General features: G+C 49.5%; 1 protein-coding gene across 1 annotated transcript in view; it reads left to right on the top strand.

Annotated features, from left to right (window-relative positions):
* Positions 1 to 7083: 7083 nt before the first annotated feature.
* Col13a1 (collagen type XIII alpha 1 chain) overlaps positions 7084 to 23600 on the top strand; it is a 79807-nt gene continuing 63290 nt past the window's right edge. Inside the window, exons 1-5 of the mRNA XM_057751810.1 lie at positions 7084 to 7088; positions 14754 to 14780; positions 17625 to 17660; positions 20819 to 20845; positions 22907 to 22957. Of these exons, the coding sequence (XP_057607793.1) occupies positions 17646 to 17660; positions 20819 to 20845; positions 22907 to 22957 (93 nt within the window). The 5' untranslated portion in view covers positions 7084 to 7088; positions 14754 to 14780; positions 17625 to 17645. The remainder of the gene's footprint in view (positions 7089 to 14753; positions 14781 to 17624; positions 17661 to 20818; positions 20846 to 22906; positions 22958 to 23600) is intronic.

Below are 23600 nucleotides of genomic sequence, written 5' to 3'. Positions count from 1 at the left end.
GATTATAGTGACATTACCTTATAACAACACCACGAAACAGTGCAGAAGAGAGCAATGGGATGAAAGACAGGAAGACACCACCCATGGTGGGTTAGGCAGTGTGATGCAGTCATTAAAAAGCCCATTTGAGAGCAGGGGAAATGGATCAGCCAGTGAAGGTGCCTGCTGCCAAACTTGGCTTAAATTCAGTCCTCGGTCTTTCTCTCCTCCCTCTCTCCCTCCCTCAGAGTGGCCCCTTTGAGACTAGACTTGACCTCCTTCTTCACCTAGGAAGGCCCTGCACTCAGGCTTGCTGCCTGTGGCTCCCTGTAGTCACTTCCCAGAACCTCAGGGCCGCTTTTCCTGGAGGTAGATAAAACTACAGAGGTGGCAATAGGGTCCCCTGGTTCTGCTGTGGGCTCCTCGCCATCTTCACAAGGGTGCCTGGCCCCAGGCATTCACCATAGCTGTTTCTTAGCCACGTCTCGAGTTGTATGGGAAGATGTGCCGCTCTGTGGGCACTGGAGAAAGGCTGGCTAGAACAAAGTAGAAGTTCTCTTCAGAAGGGGGAGGGGTGGGAGAAAGCTGCAAGGGAGGCAGAGGAGGGAGTCCGCAGCCCTGGCACAGCCTGTGCCGCCTCCTAGCCACCTACCTGAGCTCATCCTCAGGCATTCACCAAACAAGGTGGGGAAGCCAGTAAGGACACGAAAAGGACAGTCCCTGTGCTGAAGGGCAGGGCATCCAAGAGCAGAGTGGTCTGAGCATCCTGCCAGGCTGGGAGCTCACATCATGGGCTCCACAGGAAAGGGGGGTCACTAAAATTGCCCTCAGAGGACTAGGGGTGGCAACAGTTCAGCTGGGCTCTTGGGAACAAAGCTGTCGAATGAGGACTTCTGGGGTTGGGGCAGGTCTAATTGGGGGTCTTCTCTGGCCCCCACACTTTCATTGCTCATACCCCAGTCTGCCTTTTTTTTTTCTTTTTAAGATGGGAGATCTGACCTATCCCAGGTTGGCTTTGAACTTCTTATGTAGCTGAAGGTGATCTTGAGTTTCGATCCTCTTGAGAGCTGAGATTACAAGTTTGGGCCACCATGATCTGTTCTTATGATGTTGGGGATAAAACCTAGAGCCTTCTGCATGCCAAGCAAGCACTGTACCAACTGAGCTGTAGCCCCAATCGCCTCTCTGCCAATCTAAACAGCTGGGTAGGAAAGGGGAAAAAAGGCTAATACAAAATCATCCCAGTCTGGTACGAGGCGTGCTGCAGAGCCTTTCTCTTGCCCAACAAGGCTAGAGCCAGACCTCCCTGGGAAGTCAGAAAAGAGCTCTCATCCCTTGCCACACCCCCCAAATGGCTAGTGCTTGACCTTGTTTCATATGCCAGTTCCTGCTGATTGGCAGTAGAAAAAAATCTCAAAGCCTTGTCTAGGCTCATGGGGGGAAAAGTCACAAAGAATGATGTCTTAGTCTGTGTTCTATCGTGGTGAAGAGACACCATGATCATGGCAACTCTTGTAAAGGAAAGCATTGAATCGGGGCTGACTTACAGTTTCAGAGGTTTAGTCCATCAGCCTCATGGCGGGGAGCATGCAAACATGCAGGCACATGGGGTAGCCGAGAGTTCTGCATCCAGATCCAAAGGCAGCAGGAAGAGAAAGACGCTGCGCCTGGCTTGAGCTCTTGAATTCTCAAAGCCCACCCTCAGTGCCACACTTCCGCCAACAAGACCACACCTACCCCAGCAAGGACACGCCTTCTAGTCCTTCTGAGTAGCGCCACTCCCTGGTGACTACACTTTCAAATATATGAGCCCACGGGGCAGGCATTCTTATTCAAACTGCCACAACTGATTAGTAATGTCTGTTGTGAGTATGAAAACCTGCTTAAAGAATTCCTTCTCTGGAGAGACATAAACAATAGCTCCCCTCCCCTCAGAAGGTTCCAGAGACAAGTATGATTCCATTGAAGATCTTCCTGGGGAACCTATGAGTTTAGGTTTAAAGACAGAGAGCATGATCAGGGGTTGCTGGCAGGAACTTGAATGATCCCAAAGCAGCCACATGGAAAAGTTTTCACCCAGCATGAATGGTGGCTTCCTCCTAGCTACATAGACAGGCGGTCCCTTCCCTTAACCATCTCCAGCACCCAAGGCTGTGTGCAATAGGGCAGAACTGCATTCAGGAGACTAAAAGGAGCAGTTAGCATCTGGGACGAGAGTCAATGACTCTCCTCTTCCCTTCCTTCTAGGAGGGGATAGCAGTAGTCAGCACACTTGGCTCTAAGAAACCTTTGCAAGCAGACATAGCTAGTCTGAAGGAGATGGTGGCTGGCCGTTTTGCTCTGAAGACTCCTACAACAGAGAAATAGAGACGGAGGGAGAGAGACAGATAGACACTACACCTGCTGCCCACATCTCCCAGGCCCCAGGGCTTGCTCACGTTCACCTGGAATGCCTGGAAATGTTTGTGACTGAGGAAGGCGTGATAGATCTGATCTGTGGGCTGCTACAGATGTTTAACAGCTGGTTGACGGGATGGGAAAGGGGCCGCTTTGCTGCTTTTACTGATTTCTATAGCATGAACTCCTATCGTGGCCAGTTTTCAGCTGTCGATGCACGAGGTTCCGAAGCGCCCAGCCAAGGAGAGCTCTGTGCTGACTCACAGGAGACCAAATGTGCTGATGTTGAACAGTTGTCAGACTTTCTAAAGCCTTGTGCTATCCCCCAGAGCTCTGGGCTGTTCTGAACTAGGTTTAGGGATCCTTTACCAGCTGTGAACCTCTGGCAAACTACAGCCAGAGGCTACTAACCCGTAGATTGGGGTTCACTGTATCAAGCATGTTCCTGGGACAACCAATCCAGATGCTCTACCCAGAATTGGTCTCAGTCCTCCTTACCAGGGTCCCCCATGTTGGGGTTTTTAGACCATGGCCTGCAATCCCTTGAAAGTAAAGACAGCCCAAGTAAGTTGTTGCCACCCTGTAGGCAGAGTATGACTGCTATTGTAAACAACTCAAGGTCCTTGGAGTGTCTGGGGTACCCAGTGTCTGTCCTGGTAGAGACTGGCAGGCAGTGGGAGGTGTGGAACAATCAGGCTGCGTCAGAACATGGCTTGGGTGACTTTGAATTCTGAGCACTGTGACTCAGTGCTTGCTCTACTTAGGACCAGGAGCAGATTTGGAGAGGGGCTAGGCAGAACCTTCAACTCTTAAGGACGGTCTGATTCCAGCAGGGAAAACACAGTTCACAGAGGCCAAGTTCAAAGCCAGGCAGGCAGTGGAGAGTTTAAAACTTTAAAAAAAAAAAAAAAAAAAAAAAAGACTAAGAGATGCAAGCCGGGTCAGGCTTGGTGGCGCACACCTTTAATCCCAGCACTCGGGAGGCAGAGGCAGGAGGATCTCTGTGAGTTCAAGGCCGTCTTGGTCTGTCTGTGGTGAGCTCCAGAACAGCCAGAAACCCGAGGAGAGACTCTGTCTCAAAACAAACAAACAGACAAACAAAAAGAAAAGCCCAGGTGCTGCCTGAGGTCACGGGGAACCTTAGACAAGTTGCTTAACCCCCAGTGGATGGGCAAATGCAGCCTGTCTTTTCCCAAACACAATGGAATCTTTACTTTAGCTTTTTCCCCCTTGTAACTTGATTGCACAGTGCTCCAACGTAGACTCCTCTGGTGACAACATCGTGATGTGCCGTCAGGTTTGAACACTCAGATTCCACATCAGTGAGTAGGGGTGAGCCTGCCACTCCCACCCCAAGCTTATCCCAAGAGCTGATGTGATATCATGGAGGCCCTATTAGTGTTACACTTCATGCATCGCCTGTAATGTTGATTTACAGAATAGTTGGTGATTTCATGAGTGAATGAAGGGCCCTGAGAACATGGTAAACATTGATCGAGTAAGTGAATGAATGAATGCGTGAATGAATGGCTCCTCCTCCTACCGGCTTTTCTCAGGAGTCCTCACGATCCATTAGGGCTGCTTGGCTATTCTCCAGCTGTCTCACATAGGACACTAACTCCTCAGCAGAAGGAAAGGAGCTCCTCCTCTCTACTCAGAGAGCTTAGCCTCGGGCTTTAGATAACTTGTGTAGTTGTTGTTTAAAGCTGTTTTCTTTCCTCAAAGGGAATGCCTGTGTGTTTTCCATCTTTATAGAGCCACAGTGTGGTACAGAATTTATTAGAGAAAGGTCACTCGGAATTCTGGCCACCCCAGGTTTCATCACAGGGTCTGCTCCTGTTTTTCTATTTAAGAGGCAAGACTGCCTTGCTCATAGAGGCCACGGTGGCAGGTGGCAGGTGACAGGAATGAGGAGGAAGTTCTTGCACAGGTTTCTACTCTGGGTGTCTACTGTAGGTCATCACTGGGCATCCTGTTGCAGCCCATCCTGGGTTATCTGGGACAATCTGCATCAATCTCCCCTCTGTTCCACGGCCTGCAGCAGGCACAGGTGATTCCTCCTTCTTCTCATGGGGTGATGTGGACAGTCGCTCACGGAGTCCCCTCCCCTGGTCATGAGAGATGAACAATTTTGGTAGGAGGTTTCCTGATGAGGAGTCAGGAGGCTGGGTTCTGCTCACATCCTTACCCACCCTCCAGGGCCTCTCAGTCCCTAGTCTGTCTACAGTGGAGTTGATGATGCTTTAAAGTGGCTGTCCTTTGAGTGCCTGACCAGAAAGATGGCCCAGTCCTGAGTCACATGACTGAGGAGCACAGACATATCACATGCCAGCGCTGCTACACATTGCAAATATGTCAGCTCCCCGTCCACTGTTTAGTGAACACAACACTGGGCAAAGGTGAAACCCAGGGGTCCCCGCTGCAGGCCTGGGAGATGAGACGTAGGAGGGTAACAGTTGGATCTCTTGGAGATCTCCCAGAAGGCTCCATCAGGAAAAGGCTCCATCTTCCCCATGGCTAGGAAAGTGTTCATCATGGACAAAGCCTTGTCCTGTCAGGTCCCCGAGTCTAATCCACATCAGTTCCCTCCATCCTCCATATGGGTCCTGGGAATCAAACCCGGGTCATCAGGATTGGCAGCAAGAGCCCTCACCTGCTGAGCCATCTCCTTCTCCCTTCCAGCTGCTAGTTATTTTCCTTGTGGCTTGACAAAAAATACCTGGCTGAAGCAACTTCAGGAAGGAAAGATTTGTTTTGGCTCACGGTTTGAGGCCATCATCCATCACGGTGATGAAGGCATGGCAGTGGGAGCTTCCCGTCATTGGAAGCATCGTGTCTGTAGGCAGGGGGCAGAGGATGAATCCTGAAACATCCTCACAGACATGTTCAGTGGTTGGTCTCTCAGGTGTCAAGGTGACTGTTGTTACTAATCCCCGTACACACATACACACAAATACATACATACACATACAAACACACACACACACACATACATACACACACACACAAATACATACAAACACACACACACACACACCATCCTGTGGCCCAGGGTCAACATAGGGGCTTCTTCCTCACTGAAGACCCTGTGAGTGACGGGCTGGGGGTGGTGACAGCCTGGTGAAGCAAGGCCCCTGGGAGCTGAAGAGAAATCCTACAGAGGGCTGCAGGAGGCTGTGCAGGACGTCAGCCTTACTGAGTGAGGGCACACTGTAGACATGGGTCGGCAGCTCTCCTGTTTACTAACGGCATCAGGTCCACCACCATAGCTCCCTCCTGTCTCATCAGGAGCATCTCCAATCCTGCACACGAGGAGCTGGGACCCTGTCAGACCTGATAGGCTCAGTGTGCCTGCCCTTCATGTGGCCAAACCATCCAAAAATTTCTAGAGGCTCAATTTTGTCACTGTTGAATCCTTGTCCCCCCAACCAGGAGGCACAGACTGCCCAGGAAGCCTGTACTTTTGAGATAGTTGCAGGTTCTGGATGACATCCTCAGCCTAATAGGTCCCAGATGCTCTCCTTCCCTGACCCATTCTGCCCCCAGCCTGTTCTGGAACCCTGCCATCTAGCCCCGAGCTTCCCAGCCAGCCAGCCACTACACCTTTTTTTTTTTTTCCCTTTGGTTGTTGTTTTTAATTGAAACATTTTGTTCACCCAGACATGATGGCTTGACAGAGGCCAGCGCAAGATGGGCTGTTTCTTCCTGGTTGGGAACCAGAACACAGAGTGATACTGGCAGATGAGGGAGGGGAGAAAGGAAGTGGCTTTGGGGCCATAAGGAACCAGTGAGGAAGCATCAGGCGACCATGTTGGCAGAGCATGAAAGGGAACAGAAGTGGCTAGCCTCTAAGCTGACACAGTCAGGTCAGCAGGGGCTAAGGGGATGCACAGCCGGGACCCCTCCCCTTGGGACCGTGGGGCCTCCATATCTCCTTCTACAGGAATGCCATCCAGACTGTCTCTTGTCACTACGTCCTCTCCTACCCTCTTGGCTCCCACCCTCACAATGCTTGAACTTGTAATTCTTGGTAATGAGACCAGGCTGCTGCCGAAGTCCAGTGCAGGAAGAAGGAATGTGGGGGGAGGAGGAAAAGGGGAGTCCGTGGAGAGAGAGGGCTGGACCCAAGACTGAGAAGTGGGTGTTAGGAAAGCAGTAGTGGGCTTCAGACCCACGACGGCAAGATGTCTGACTCAGAGCCTAACAGAAACGAGGCCAGGCCAATAGACATCAGGCTGCCTCCCTCCCTCCCCACCCCCGCTCCTTTTGCCAGTTTTCCATTGCATGTCCTGGGAAAGCCTGCAGGAGTGGTGAGCATGCTAAGAGCATCAATCTCTCCAGCGTCTTCTGTGACCTTTCTGCTCATGTACTGGAGGCCACCAAGGAACAACCTGGAACACTGGCAGGACCCCAAGAATGCAGTTTGACAGTCGGGAAGGTGAGGGGTGGGGACCACTAGACCCCTCTTCCGTACTAAGCCTGGGGTCCCAAGCCCTGCGTTTCTCATCCAATAATAAAAATAGGGAGACAAAATAAAGGGGAAATGGATTACACCGGCAAGAGTGAGCCAGGAAAAGAGGAACTTTGAAGACCAGATGGAAACCCGTTTGCCAAAGAATTCTTGGATGTTGTTTCTAAGGTGACCTCCCCACCGTGTCCCTCTGGCAGCAGTGACACTGACCAGCCCTTTTCTCTCTTTTTCAGGACCTCCTGTAAGTACAGGCCGCAGCTGGTCCCCGCGTGTGCGCGTGTGCATCTCAAAGGCCTGTGTCATCTATGGTAACAGGGCCCTGGGTGGGGCGCTGACAGCCAGCCCCCTGCTGTCTTCCAAGAGGGTCCTTCCCTGTGTGCCACAAAGATGGAGCACTCTGCATCCCCTCAGGGCAAGACAATGGCCACCCTGTCCTTCTGGCCTCCATTTCATTCTAGAAGATCGGCATAACCCTTCTTGGCTATTTTGTCCTACCTTTTTCAAATGCACACACACACACACACACACACACACACACTAGCAACACTCAAAGAAATGCTAGCTATCAGAAAGAAGAAAGATTACCCAGTTAGGTTCTCCCAGTGTCTTTGTGCCATGCAGAAAGCAGGTCAGGACACAGCTCCAAGCTAGAGAGACTCTGGAGTGCCACCCACACCCCTGCGTGGGCAGCCCCATTCTGGCCAGGCCCCGAGGGGCGGCTGAGGCTGGTGGTGGCAGTGGCAGTACAGGCAACATATCCTGCCTTCTGGGCCTTAGTCCCAGCGTGGGCAGGAAGCTGGACCTTTTCCAGTCGCCCAGAGAAGAACCCAAGGAAAACACCTCCCTAAGGTAAAGGACCCAAAGCCAGAATCACATGCTCTTTGAGGGACAGCATTTGATAGCCTGACAAAAGAGCTGAGGGTACTGGCTCAGAAAGGGCCCAGCCACTTCACATCAGATCTTTCTCAAGGTTACTGAATTCTGCCCCACCCCTCCCTCCTGGCCCTCCCTCCTGAGTTGCTATGAGGTGACTTTGGGGCTGTGAGGAACCAATGGAAGCCAGAGGAAGAGAGTACCCTAATTGAGAAACCAGTGCACCTGATTCTTTTTTTAATTGGTATTATTGAGCTCTACATTTTTCTCTGCTCCCCTCCCTTCCTCCCCTCTTCTCTTCTACCCTCTCCCATGACATACCTGATCCTTTTTTTCTTATTTTAATTGATTTTTATTGAGCTCTACATTTTTCTCCTCTCCTCTCCCCTTCCCCCTCCAACCCTCCCCCAAGGTCCCCATGCTCCCAATTTACTCAGGAGATCTTGTCTTTTTCTACTTTCTACTTCCCATGTAGATTAGATCTATGTAAGTCTCTCTTAGTGTCCTCATTGTTGTCTAAGTTCTCTGAGATTGTGGTTTGTAGGCTGCTTTTCTTTTCTTTATGTTTAAAAACCACCTACGGGTGAGTACATGTGATAATTGTCTTTCTGTGTCTGGGTTACCTCACTCAAAATAATGTTTTCTAGCTCCATCCATTTTTCTGCAGAATTCAAGATGTCTTTTTTTTTTTTTTTCTGTCTAGTACTCCATTGTGTAAATGTACCACATTTTCCTTATTCATTCTTCGGTCGAGGGGCATCAGGTTCTGGCTATGACAAACAATGCTGCTATGAACATAGTGACACCCTTGATTCTTAAAGAGACCTTTATTCAGTACTCTGTGATTACCCTGAAATCCCAAACCCCACCCCAAGAATCCTGCCAGTACCTTGTCCGATAGCAGTCAAGGAGGAAGTGTATTATCATGGTTAGTTTAGGGGTGTCAAAGGGTCATTCCTGTCACCCATCTTCCAGAATAGATGGCAGGGGCTGGGGTTGTGGCTCAGTTGGTAGAGCGCTTGCCTAGCATGCGTGGAACTCCAGATTTAATCCCCAGTATAAATCCCAGCACTTGGGAGATGGAGACAGGAAGATTCAAGGTCATCCTCAGCTATATAGAGAGTTCAAGGCCAGCCTAGGCTCCCTAAGACTTTGTCTTTTTTGTAAAAGAACTGTGACAGGCCACCTGCTGACTTGGGGCCCTGTATCCCTTCCTTTTTTTAAAGACGAGAGTCCACATCTGCCTCATCCTAGGACACTCCAGAGGGGGCAAAAACTTTAGCATCCGTAGAGTTGTGTCAGACTGTCTGGCTTGCTGTTCCCAGCCAGAGTCGGTACTGTCGCTCCTGGATTCTGGGGACTGACAAAGGAAGTGGGGTACAAGTCCCACTCAACAGTCTCTACCTTCCTGAGCTGTGGCGCAAGGGACAAGGTCCAGGTAGTTCTTTGTACGAATAAGCTTGAGGCAGATGAGAGGCCCCTGGTCTTTGCCCAGCTCTGTCTAAAGACTAAAAAGCAGCAGGAGGAAGAGGGATGGGGGAGCTTCCTAAGCCCTGTGTTCTCTGCTTCCTGCAAAGGAAGGATGTTGGTGGCCAGAGGTGAGCGTTGGGCAGATGCCCGCCTGCTGCCCTGTGGACCATTTTCCTAGGGCCTGGCTCTGTACTCCAGAGGGGATACCCAGGTTCCCATGGGCACAAGGTTGGCACACACCATGGAGGATGCATCCATATGGCAGCAGGAGTTAACAAAGGGTAGCAGGTTAGCCTTTCCCACTGTCCCCACTCTGGTGTCCAAGGAAGAAGCTGTCTTCCCCCACTCCTTTTCTCATCACTTGAGTTATAGGAGCACACAGCACCCTCCGATTTAAAAAAGAAACTGTAATTCCTGTTGATTTATTTATTTCCATCCCACCTCACCTTGGGAGAGAGGGATTTAAAAATATGTACTAGTTAGGTTTTTGCCAATTTGACACAAGCTAGGGTCATGTGGGAAGAGACTCTCAGCTGAAAAAAATACCTCCATCAGATTGATGTGTGGGCAAGTTATCTTCTTGGTTAGTGATGGGAGTGGGAGAGGACCCAGCCCACTGTGGATAATGCTGCCCTTGCCGGTGTTCCTGGGCTGTATAAGAAAACAAACAGAGGGAGCTCTGGTAAGCAAGCCAGTAAGCAATGCCCCTCTATGGCCTCTGCCTCCGTTCTTGCCTTAAGTTCCTATCCTGACTTTATGATGGACTGATACCTGAATGTGTAAGCCACATAACCCTCCCGTCTTAGCCATGGTCTTTATTACAGCCACAGAAAGCAAACGGGGACAGACTAGGTAAGGAAATAGAGGTGGGGAACTGAACAGAAGAGGCAGAAAAACTGGGCTTCGTGTTCCCTGTTGTTCCATGCAAAAAGGTAAATTAGGGTTTTTTGTTTGTTTGTTTGTTTGTTTTTTGCAAAAGTCAGTCTACAGTTTTGTAGGAATGCCATGGACATCCAGTGAAGCATGGCTTTGTCCTGAACCTGTGCCTCACTCCCTTGTCCCCTTCTAAGAATGGCTCATGCCAACCTTTGCTTAGCACTTGTTGTACGTGAGTCCCTCCCGGAGTTCAGTGTTACACTAGTTACCTTGTCGTAAAAGGCGGGTGATTACCCAGTTCCTGTTCTCCCGTTCTCAAGCTGAGGAAATGAAGGCACAAGGAAACCAAGTCACTTCCCTAAGGTCACCCTCATCACTCACATCGTAAGTGAAGAGCCAAAACTGAGCACAGGTGGGCTGACCACACAGCACTTGCTTCTGTTCCAGAAGGTTTTACCTCCGCTACTAAAACACCTTCACTTGTGCTGGCCTCCACCCTGTGTGCCAGGGTTCAGGCTCAGCACTTTTTTTTTTAATTGAAAACCTTTTTTTCTTACCCTATAACTTGATCGTATTTTTCTCTCCTAATTCCTCCCAGATCCTCTCCACCTCCCTTCCCACCCAGCTTTATGTTCTTTTCTCTCTCACTCACTTTCAAAAACAAACAAAAATAAAAATAATCAAGAAACACATACAAAAAAAACCCACAAAAATGAAAATCAAAATAAACAAGCAAAAGACTCACAAGACAAAAAAAAAAATACATAAACAAAGCAAAGAGAAACAAAAGGTCCACAGAATTGCCACTGAATTTGTTTTGTGTGGACCAAGTACTCCTGGGCATGGGGCCTGTGCTGAAGTGTGGCTGATACATACTCAGTTTTCCTCCAATGGAGAAATTTCCCCTTTGTCATTGGTGTCAGCTGCATATAGCTTCTTGGTTAGGGGTGGGACCCCATGTCTACTTCCCCTTTAGTTCTGGGCCCCCATCTGGCTTGAACTTGTGTAGGTCTTGTTTATGCTGCCGCATTCTTTGTGAGTTCATATGCCTCAGTCTTGTGTCTGGGAGACTTTGTTCCCTGGAGTCATCCGTCACCTCTGGCTCTTAGACTCTTCCTGCCTCCTCTTCTGTAGATTCCCAAGCCTTGAGGGACGAGGTTCAGTGAAGACATCCCCTTTTCGGACTGAGTGCTCCAAAGTCTCTCACTTTATACGTATCGTCCAGTTGTATGTCTCTGTGTTAGTTACCGACTACTTTGAGAAGAAGCTTCTCTGATGTGGGTCAAGCAAAGCACTCATCTATGGGTATAGCAAGCACTATGCCATTTTGTTGCTATATCCCTTTCTCAGAATAATAGTACTAGGTTTTCCCCTAGGCCCGTGACCTATCTAGTCTCAGGTTTTGGACCACCCAAGAAGGATCAGGTGCTCCAACTCATGGAGTGAGTCTTAAATTCAGTCAAAAAACAAAAAGTAGTTGGTTACTCCTATAGCATTTGTGCCACTATCACACAAGTATATCTTGCAGACAGTTTGCTGTTGTAGGTCACAGGGTTATAGCTGGATTAGCATTTACCTTTCTCCTCCTGTAGTGTGCAGAGTACCTTCCAGGGCCATGAACACTAGTCAACAGGATGAAGATTCTAGTTAGGTACCAGCTCGACTTCTCTGTGTCCAGTGGCATAAGTGCTGTTTTCAGCAATAGGCCCTTAACATCAGGTTGGGGAGAGCAACTGATAGCCTTGGCAACAGCTTGTGATCTTTGAGCATTCTCATGGGGCCCCTTTGGCCAACATCTCAGTAATATATAACTCATTCCTAGACTGGAGGTTTGGCTTGGTGGCATAAGATGTCTAGTTGAGATGTTGTCTCCTCTATTAGGTAACTCCATTTATATTCCTTTCATGTTCACTTATATTTTAAGAAGCTACTGAAGTAGTAGGCTTCCGTGTCACTTTCAAGTGGCCTCTATGTTAGTTGCTACTCCCCTGCCCTCCCACTCCCCTCACTATTTAATCCTCCTACTCTGGTTTCCCCTTTGTCCTCCCATAACACTGTGTTCTATTTCCCCTTCCTTGAGAGCTCTTCTCCTCCCCGTGGTTTCTTACTAGGTATCTAACCTCTGTGGTTATTTGGATTAAAACAAACATACTGGAATCTTAAAAGCTAACATTCACAAATAATACAAAACACAATATCTGTCTCTTGGAGTCCGGGTTACCTCACCCAGGATGATGGTTCCTTGTTTCATCCATTTACCTGCGACTTTGATAATTTAATTTTTCTTAATATCTGAATAACATTCCATCGTGCGGATGTACCACATTTTCATTATCCACTCATCAGTTGCTGAACAGGCAGGCAGTTTCCAGTTTCTGAGTACTGTGAATAGAGCAGCAGTGAACACGGATGAGCAAGTGTCTCTATAGTAGGATAGAGAGTCCTTTGCCCAAGAGTGGTATAGCTAGAGCTTCAGATAGATGGATTCCTACTTCCTGGGGAACTGCCACACTGAGTTCCAGAGATACTACACAAGTTTGCACTCCCACCCTGCAATGGATAAGTGCTCCCCTTACCCCACTTCCTCACCAGTCTGAACTGCCATTTGCTTTATTGATCCTGGCCATTCTTACTGGGTTAAGATGAAATCTCAAAGTAGTTTTAATTTGTATTTCCCTAATGGCTAAGGATGTTGAACATTTCTCTAAGTGTTTTTCAGCCATTTCATCTTTTGAGAACCTTCTGTTTAGATCTGTACCTTATTTTTTGAATTGGGTTATTGTTTCCTGATGTTCACTTTTTTAAATTCTTTATGTATTTTAGATACTAACCCTCTATCAAATGTACAACTGGAAAAGATCTTTTCCTACTCTATAGGCTGCAGCTTTGCCTGAATAACAGTGTGTGCTTTGCCATATAGAATTTTTCAGCTTTTTTGAGGTCCTGTGCATTAACTCTTGGTCTTAGTGTTCTATCAAATTCAGGGCATCTGGTCTTATGTTGAAGTCCTTGAAGCATCTAGAGCTGAGTTTTGTGTGGGGTGATAGATTCTTCTACACGCAGTCATCCAGTTTGACCAGCATCATTTGTTGAAGGGGCTGTCTTCTCCAATGTTTATATTTTACTTCTTTGTCAAAAATCAGGTGTCCATAGGTGTGTGAACCTGTCTCTGGATCTTCAGTTCAATTCTACTGATCAGCTCAATTCCATGATCAGCATATCTGTCTTTATGCCAGGACCATGCTATTTTTATTTCTATAGCTCTGCAATACAGTTTGAATCTAGGATGGTGATACTCCAGCAGTTCTGTTATTCAGGATTGTTTTAGCTATCCTGTTTTTTTTTGGGGGGGGGGCGGGGGGGTCGTTCAAGATAGGGTTTCTCTGTGTTGCTTTGGAGCCAGTTCTGGAACTAGCTCTTGTAGTCCAGGCTGGTCTCAAAATCACAGAGATCCTGCTTCTGCCTCCCAAGTGCTGGGATTAAAGGCATGCGCCCCACCACCCGGCTATCCTGGGTTTTGTGGTTTGTTTGGTTGTGTGTGTGTGTATTTGTGTGTTTTCCCAGAATGATCATTTTTTACAATATTAGTCCTACTGATCCATGCAGGTGCAGCTCCTGAGAGTATCTCAGAAATTTCCCCCTTCTTGGCAGAGGGTAGCTGTTATTATAGTACCTTAGCAGCCCTTTTGAGTCAAACCCATCTGAGATCAGAGTCAGCTCTAGAAAAATGCCACTCCCTGGATGTCGTGGGTTCCTGAGAGTTTCCAAGCATATATTATTATGATGGACAGGAAAGTATAATTGTTAGGATATTTGTTGGATAATTCCTTTTTATTTATGTTTGCTTATTTGGAGACAGAGTCTTGCTCTGTAGCCCATACTGGCCTAGACTTCTTCTTCTTAATGCCTCTGTCTCCCAAGTGCCAGGATGATTCTAGGCTAACATAGGCCTAGCTGGTGTTCTTCTCTTACTCATGTTATAGAGACTTTTGTCTATTGGGTTCCAGAAATCAGGAAGGCAGAACAGCTCCCACCTCCCACCCCAGTATGAACCAATCACAGAATGGATGATCTTATGTGGTCTCACACATCAAAGCAAGTCCCTACTGGCTCCCTCATGGTCCTCTGTGGGTTTTCCCCTTCTCTGGCTCCATGTCGCCTGTATAGATGTATCCCATGCACCAGGGACATCATAACAGATGGCAGGCTCTGCCTTACCTTTGGCTTCTACTTCTTTGTGGTAGGACAAGGAACACAGAGTCCTGACTATCTCTGACCCTTGAATCTTATCTCAACTCTTTCCTAGTCAGGGCTAGTGGGCAGAAGTGGTGCCCAGAGAACCACAAGGAGCCAAACACAAGGGCTCAGAGACCGGGTATGCTAGTGAGAGGCAAAGCCCCAGTGACCCTTGAGTCATGGGAAGGGACATATCATCTTTCTGTTTCCTGTCCTATTCCTGGGCCTGGCATACAGGAGGTCCTGGTTGCTTGGCTTTGTGGATGGATGGATGACAGAAAGGATAACAAACAATATTATTGCTTTGATAACAATAATATTTTTGATAACAAACAAGCTCCCAGAGTACCGGGAACTTCCCTGAGGTAACAACTGACTGGTGCAGTGTTACCCCGTTGACGGTTCATAATTCTGCCCTGTATCAAGTTCACGCCCTACCTCTTTATTTCAGGGCCCCACGGGAAGACCTGGACTCCCTGTAAGTAACTCATTTCTTATCTTTCTGTCTCCTTTTCATGTGGGCACTGGGGATAGAGCCTGGGGCCCTGGCATGCTTCAAGTACTCTCGCACTGAGCCACACTCCAGCCCCCATCACTTAGTCTTTCTCAGTCTGTTGACTGGCTAAGTTAGGTGGCCAGTTCTCCTTACAATTCTCTTGAGTGTGACCTCTCTCTGGAGTGTTTAATCTGTAGCTGAGGGTAAAACCATTCCCATGCCCTCTATTTTGGAACATTGGAGAATACCTGGGACCTATGACTATAGTTCTTGGCAACCTTCCTAAGGTGTTATGCAGGCAGGCCCAGTAGCAGACCTTCCCAACACTGATTAGATAGTTTTGTAATGGGGGAACTGGGACAACTGGTCAACCCCTGGGTCATTCCCATCATCTTTCATGGCAGATAACATTCAAACTGCTGTTCTAGTCTTCCTGTGCCCTCTGGTGAATGCCCTTTGATTCTCCCTAGTTGTCAGAGGCTGAGTAACCCGAGGGAGTTTGGACAAAAGTGGATAGAAGCCATGTGAATAGCCATGCTGTCCTGGAGCTTTAATAAGTCCCGGCATTCTGAGCATCCCCAGCCTCAATCCTTCGATGAGTCAGAGAAAAACAGTAACAGCTCAGAGAAATGGGTATTCCCAAATCCATTTTAGTGATGGGAAGACAGAGTCTCAGGCTTAGGAGGGTAATGTGCATGGTTCAGCCTGTCTGAGTTTCCCAATAGTGGATTGTTAATAGATTATCACACACCGCTGAGCACTGTACTTTCTTTTGGGCCATGCCTGACCTTTATTGGAGTACCATCTTTAAAGTCTTCAGAGACATTTATCTGTTTAGATAAATGAGATGAGGACTGGATATAAATACTGTGGGCTTTGGAGCAGGGAGTGGCTCAGACAAGGTGCTGTGTCCATTTAGGGGGTTAAGGGAAGGCATAGATGGGTTTTGGAGTACTTAGGCAGGATATGGAGTGGATGCCGGGGAGGAGCCTTACAGGAGGTATCTTTGATACCTGTCTTCCCTGTATCCCTTTGCTAAAAGCCACTTCCATTGGATTCTGGAACCTTCTGGATATAAATTATACTATAGCCGTTCAACTAATCCAACAGCTTCTAGAATTCATCACTACTAACTTTATTAGTCAGGTACACGTGGAAGAAGGTTTGGGTTTAGCTGAGATTCCCCCAGTGCTACAGCTCAATAGGGCGGGTGTCTTGGTCCCTGTGAAATCTAAGCAGGGCTATGGTCAGGTGACTGAGAGGAATGTGGGCGGGCTTTTCTTACACCTTTAAAAGGCATTTAGGGGGCGATTCAAAGAGCAGAGGATGCTGCCCAGTTTCCAGCCACTAGCCTTTCCATGCTTGTCCCTAACCCGAGCTTTTTATGGCCAGGGCTGCAAAGAACATTATTTTCCAAAAGAAAGGAAAAATAATCCAAGACCTACAGCACCCTGTAATATCATTCAAGAGCCCAAGCGTGAGTGGACTGTGAGGTCATCAGAGTCAGAGCTGACAACAGGCACAGGCCTGGTGTGTCCTCAGTGGGAGGGACAATGTCACTGGTTGAGGGTCTGGATTCCATGCAAAGGGTTGTGAGGTGGCCCACGAGCAGGTACACCCTTGCTGGTCTGTCATTAGCATATAAGGGACAGGAAGAGTAAACATTCATACAGTGCGGCTGCGGGCTTCTGCTTTATTTAGTCTGTGCCATTTCGCCCAACAGTCACCAGATGTCAGGTTCTCGGCATAAGGCAAGAGCATCCCATGAGGACCTCAGCCACCTCAAAGCTCTCACCCTCCATCTCCCACTCAGAAAGACTGGTACTCAGGGAGGCTAGGGAAATGATCGGTGCTTACAACCGGCGCTGTGCCATTCTTAGCAGAACACTTTGCTCATAGACTCTTGATCTTGACAGTGTCAGCCTAACAGGAACTGACAGTGTTTCTTATGCGTCTCACATATGTCTTGGGATGCCGCTTGTCCCTTGAGGCATTGTGCCTCAGCAGATCCAGAGTCACCCCAGAACACACCCCCACAACACACACACACCCCAGGGGAATTTCAGGGCAGTCTCCTATCCAGGCGGCTGGACATCATCTTCTATACCCTGTTGCTCCTCATCCTTTGAGGCCCCACCCCAGATTTTTATGATGTCTGCATGCCTGTGATTACAAAAAAATACTTTCTGCTGAGAGGGGGACAAATGAAAACTTCATAAGCAGATTTCCAGAGTTAGAGGATGTAACCCTGGCTACAAAACAAAGCATGTGAATTCACACGCTGGAGCAGCCTGTGAGGAGAGGGGGCGGGGCACGGCCCCAGAGCATAAGGGGAAGTAGCAGAGCAGGGGCATTGCTTCTCTGGCTCTGGCAGACAGACCTAGGGAAGCCGTTCGTCCTTCTTCTTGCTCTGTGTCTTCAAGTCAAGGATAATGACTCCTAGCCCATTCTGGCTATCCCTGATGGGTTGCCATGACACAAGCCTAAGGGGGAAAGGGCCTGGGAGACACCTAAGGAAACTGAGGCCCAGGCTGATGATCTCCCGTTGTAACCTTCATTCTATAGCACCGTGCTTGAGTGCAGAAAACCATAAGTGAGAGATGGAGAAGTCTGGTTCCATCCAGGCTTTTGAGGTCCTGACACTGGTTAGTGAGGTCTCCTGGGATGTCATCTGTGACGTCCACGTGACACGTGGTGCCACTCCAGATGTTGTCCCAGCTGCCCCAACAAAGCTGCCTAGCTGTGTCCCCAAGTCAGGTTTACACGAGCGCATGGGACTCTCTGGCAAGTGGCAGCCACATTGACTATTTCCACCTCCTTCATCAGGGGGACAAGGGTGCCATCGGGATGCCTGGACGTGTGGTGAGTTGGCCCACATGTCCCTGCTTGGGGCGGGGAGCATTGCTTGCTTCTCCATGCTGGCTTATCCTCAGTACAAGGTAAAGTGCTACCCAGGGCAACTTCAGGAAGGCCAAGGAAAAGGAAGGGAAGACACATTATTCCAGTCTCCAGTCTGTATGAAATAACACCTCGTAGTTCACCTGCATACATGATTTCAGTTACTACAGTCAGATATTTCAAGAGACACTGCCTCTGGCCAACCTCGTAGGAAATATTAAGCTTGTACTATTTAATATAAGTTATTGTTTTTAATTTCTTACTGTGCCAAAAGACACAGCATAACTAAGGTCTGGTGCGAACTAGTGTTTCTGTCATCTGCTGGGGTCTTGGAATGCATTCTTGAAGACACAGGGACTAAATACTCTTCAGAACACTGAGCAACAGAGGAAAAAAGCAAGAAAGTCAGTAGACACACGGGATAGAGCGAGACCTAGGTATTCCAAGACACCAGCTGCCCCCGCAACCATCCTCAGAACAGCCGCTGTCTACCCCGGTGTCCTCTGTGGATGGATGCTATACTCAGAAGTGCCAAAGACAGGGCTTGGTTCTAGGCGGTCCCTCTAGGTCCCCATAAGTGGATACAGTTAATATTTCCTTTGTGGAAAGTGAGGGAAGAGCTCAGGGGAGATGAGAATGGTTGGTCAGAGGTATGAGAAGGCTGGATCCAGGCATTGAGTCCCTGGCACCTGGCTTGTCCTATAAGCCTCAGGATGAAGCTCTCCAGGGTCTAGAAAGACAGAGCTTGAGGTGGTGAAGGGCGTTCCTGCTTCAGGATGTAGCCAGGACGTGGCCATAGTCAGGGCTGCCCATCTCATCTGACTGCTAACTACCCACCAGCCTCAGCTTTCTCCTCCAGCGTGCTCCTGCCACCATCATTGCTGGCTTTGCCTGTGACTCTGTGATGTTATTGGCCTTAAGCATGTGACGTCTGTGTGTGAATTTGCATGGCTGGAGCTAGCATGGAGTTGGGGTACCCAAAGCTTAGGCAATTCTTGCTAGTACTGACATTTCGCTGAGTATCAAACCAAACCAAAGAGCCTTCACATATCAGCTCATTTCAGTCCTTGAGAAAACTGCATGCTGAGAGTCACCATTTCTACCCCACCTCCCGTCCCCCAGTACTTCAGATGAGAAAGCCAAGGCTTAGAAGGTAAATGTCTTTCTCAAGGTTATGCACTAAGAAGTGATTAAGCTGGTACTCGTGCACAGGCAGCCAGACTCCTGGACCCTGGCGGTCCACCCCTAATATCACAGCTGAAAGGAGGGTGCTCCAGAAGCCTGGAACATTCTAGAGTTTGGTTCAGGTCCTCCATGCAACCTGAGCTATGAGAGGCCACCTCCATGGCGCTGGGGGTCACCTTAGTCAATGCCGTTTTGCCCAGTACTTACCAGTTTCTGGGTAAATGGTACCTTATGGGGACCTCAGCAGCCTCGAAGCTCTTGCCCACTGCTCCCTCACCCCTGCCACACATACACACACACACACATACACAAACACACACAGTCAACAAAACTTGGTACCCAAGGAGAGTGGGTACAAACAGCATTTTCATTCTTCAGTATCATAAGGCTACCAAGACCTGTCAGAGTGTGGGAGTCCCGCCCCCCTCCATGGAGTGCTCACACCGCTTCTAGACCAGGATGCCAGGCATTTTGCCTGCCCCATGGTTCTGCTCCATCCGTCTACCCATTAGACGCCAGGTCCGTGTGTGCTGTCACTGGATCCCATCCAGAGATGAGACATGACCCTTCCATCATTCCGCAAGGCTTTGTGTTGTACGCACCTAGCAAGGCACTGCCTCTGCTCCAGCCTTAAAGATCCCATTTTATGAGTAAATATACCCAGGAAGCAGGCAGAGTTGATCCTCTACCCAAGCCAACTGACCTATATGGTCCTTGCTCCTGTTAGGTAGGTGTTGGGAGCTTTTCCCCCTGGGTGCAGCAGCTGGCTTGCAGGAAGTCCTGCTGAGTGAAACATGTACTTCCGGCTACTGTTTCTCGCCCCCCCCCCCCCACCAGAGCTTCCTGTGTGGTGGCAATGGGGTGAGGTAGGGGAGCCACCGGAAGCCTCCCACCTCCTGGGCAAATCTCCGTCCCAACCACTTTGGAACTTCTCGCTGCTGGTGCTATTTTAAACATGGGATGGCCCATTTGGCTGCTCACTAGGGGTCCTGGCATAAACCACTTGATAAGGACTGGAGTGTCCAGTGACCAGTAGGTGTGAAATTCCTGGGTCATTCCTGCACTTCACCAGAGGTGGCACCACTGGCCTGTTGGAAGCTGGGTAGTTTGAGGCTGCCTGTCCATTGGCCACTGTGGTGACAAGGGACCCAAGACTAGGTATTCAGGTTTCTTTGTGTACTAGACTCACCCTCCATCCTGGCAGAATTTGTGTCTCCGGCTTCCTGCCACTGCTGCCATTTTTTATAGTGCTGGTGATTGAACTTAGGAGGCAAGCATCCTACCACTGGGTTCAATCCCCTGCTCTCTCTAGACTTTATCTTTGAGACAGAATCCCACCGAGCTGTCCTTGAACTCACAGGCCTTGAACTTGTGTTCTTCGTGCTTCAGTTTCCAAGTAGTTGGGATTTCAAACCTGAACCACTCAGGCCCAGTAGCCACCTTCTGTGGTTGTCACGTCTCCTCCTCCCCATCCCCCCACCTCCTACCCTCCCACCCCTGCATGCCTCCAGCTCCTGGGGTTCATGATCACAAGCCATTGGACCTTGGCTGCTCAGGGAGGTTTCCTGGCTAGGTTGGGTCTCTGTCTCTGTGTGTGTGTGTGTGTGTGTGTGTGTGTGTGTGTGTGTGTGTGTGTATCTCACTCACTCACTCACTTGCTAGCTCACACGTGCACGCAGCACTTGGACAGGGTCCCCGTTTCCTCTCCTCGTGATGGAGAGCAGCTGGCCGTGCCTGCTGGCTGAGATGGCCGTCGCGTGCCTGCATCTGTGTTCTGTTGTGCTGTGTTTCTTATTTCACGGTGATTGCTTTTGCTCAGTTGCTGTGCCATTAACACGGATTCTTATGTCAGTGTCTGTCTCTCATCCTTTTTTTTCTCCCCCCCCCCCCGACCCTCTCTACCCCACACCCTATGTTTCATGGGGCTGCCTGCCCAGGGTGTCAAAGGTCAACCAGGCGAGAAGGTGAGTCCTTGCTGCCCCTCCACCTTCATCCCAACCTTGTCTCTTACTGGGAGGCTTTCAGATTACCATCCTCCACACCCTGGTGTGGAGCCCTGGGATTCCTGGGCAGGGTCCCAGCTGTCCGGCTTCAGTGTGTCTGCCCTGACTTGCCTTCACCACATGATGGACCCCACTGCTCTGATTCCTAGCTGTGAACTGTCACCCACCCCGACAAGAGGAGACAGGCTTCTCACTGCTGTGTAACTCGGACTGCCCAGGGGGACCCCAGAGTCACAGAGAGGGACCCTTCACCTGCCTGGAAAGCCAGAATTCCCGGGATGGAGGGAAGCAAGAGGAGGGGGGCCATCCTGAAAAAGCAGCCTGGTGGGTTCTGGAGATTTCAGAGTGTAACCTATCCAATCAGAACAGAAAGTAAGATCCAGGGAAGGACTTGGGTTTGTCCGATGTCCCCAGCTGTAACATAGTAGGGACCAGAACCTGGGATTCCTGGTCCTCAGCTTTTCTTCCCTCCTCATAGGCACTGGACATATCAGTGTTAGCGGCCTCTTTTTTCTGCCCCCCCCCTTTTTTTTTTATTAAAGACAGAGTTTGATTTGTGGCTCAGGCTAGCCTAAAACTCCATGCATAGACTAAGCTGACCTGAAACTCATAATGTTCTTCCTACCTCCTGCCGCTGCCTGGAGGCATGAGACTCCCCCAACACACAGACACACACACACACACACACACACACTGTTTCTGCAACAGAGTATTCTATCCCCAAAGTAACAACAAACGCTAACAGTGATAGTTGCTCCAAGCCTCGGGCACACTCCAGCCTCAGGCACGCTGTGAGTTTCTTGTTTCTAGTGACCCAGCTGACACTGACAGACCTTCCTGGAAGCTTTACTAGTCCTCTGTGTACCAGGCACAGAGAAGGAAAGTTACATGTCCATGGTCACACAACTAGAAGGTGACGGAGCTGGAGAGCAGCCCCGTGTGCTATGACTCCAAGGCTGAGGCTACTGACCATAGAGCTGGCCGGTCTTCCAAATGGAACAAAACTATTGGTCCCATCCTATGGGCGTGAAACTGGCAAGGAGAGACATATTGCCTTCCTCAGACCACATGGTACTTCTCAACACTTCCCAGTACTATCCCATGCAGTTTCCATATTCTGCCTATATGATAGATGTTCTTTGCCCTACCATAGACATAAATTAGGTTGTTCCAAATCACACAGTTGCTAAGGAGCAGTGTTTCCCTTCAAAGTGTGCATTTTGCCCCCAGCTACGTCTACCACTTGACAGTGCTACACTTCTGAGTTGAAGCCACCACTGCCTGTATGTGAGGTAGGACATTTAAGACATTTAACCAAGCAAGGGCTACAGAACATTCCAAGCTCCAGCTCTCGGGAGCATTGTGTGAACTCAGAAAGCTGCCATGACTTTAACTCAGGGCCCTGGGCTTTTTCATTCCCCTCCTGCCTTTGCTATGGGCTCCTGCTGGGGACCCCTACGTGTGGGGACCCCTACACATATACACCCCATGTTTACCCAGCTGGTTCAACCACTGTAATAGCACCGAGGACTACCAGCCAAGTAGCTCTGGAACATGCTGTAGGGGCTCTGCATTGGGCTGAGCCTTCGTCCTTCTGGAACATTCTCTGGGACATCCAGCCTTTGGACTCAAGGCTGCTGGGCCAATACAGCCGGGGTATTGTTGGTTCTGACCCTCTAGTCTTGTAATTCCTGTCTAACATTTTAGGGTGTGCTGCCAGGTGAAACGGGTGTAATGTCACTGCTGATCGGCCTTTCCCTGTGTCTCCTGCCTGCCCCTCAGTGTCACGCACCCTGCTCTCCTCTCTGCATTTCCTGAGCCCATTGTCCTCCCCCACCCATATCTGTTCATATACGCTGCTTCATACCTGCCCTTCGTGGCTCTCATTGTCTTTGGGCTCCCTTTGGTCTATGGGGTTGGCATCCCCTCTCCCAAATGCCAGCTCCCCCGTCCCCTTTCGCATCATTTTTCCACTACTCTCCCCTCTGTCTACCCCTCCATACACCCTCTGTCTCCCTACAGGGTGCCCCTGGAGATGCGGGGATGTCCATCATCGGGCCTCGAGGCCCCCCTGTAAGTTGTTGCTGTTCTTTTCGGGGGGGTATGGAGGTTGGGAGAGTTAATGAAAAGAGCTTTTGGGGGGATGAGGGTGAGCTTTGACACCGGCCTCCGGGTGTGGCCATCCCACTCGGTGTGGTCAGCGCTGTTGGCCTTCAGGATTGCTGTTGATGTTAAAGAAAGCGGGCTGACTAATTATACCTAAACTGCTGCCTCCTGGAAGGGCTCCAGGGCCTAGCCTCTCACCGCAAGACTCCAGCAGCTGGGAGGCAGGAGAGGCGGTTGCTGTTGTTTACAGGAGGGAAAGGCGCTGCCTGCCCTGGGTGGGTGCCCTGGCTTTCTTTGGAACTAATCTCCCCTTCCTGAAATCAAGAGAAGATGATGCAGTCCGAGTTCACTGATCCCAGGCACTACTCCTGGTTCTAATGAAGCCCCAAACCGCCTTCCACACACCCTAAGCCTCCTCCTCACTGTCAGTACCAGGTTCTGGGAGTTAACTAGCATCTGACTTCCCTCTGACATGCTTCCTTAAGGATGGTGATGGATTCAGCAAGCTAGCACATTGGGAAAGAGGAGAACTGGGGACCCAAGGTGCCCACTCACCAGTGTTAGGGAGCGGGCGGGAATCCAGCATAGTCTAGTACAGCCTGTCTGAAGA

Source organism: Chionomys nivalis, chromosome 19, assembly GCF_950005125.1.
Source record: "Chionomys nivalis chromosome 19, mChiNiv1.1, whole genome shotgun sequence".
Lineage (NCBI taxonomy): Eukaryota > Metazoa > Chordata > Mammalia > Rodentia > Cricetidae > Chionomys > Chionomys nivalis.
Note: the sequence above shows the minus strand (reverse complement) of the source record. Positions and strands in the feature narration are given on the sequence as shown.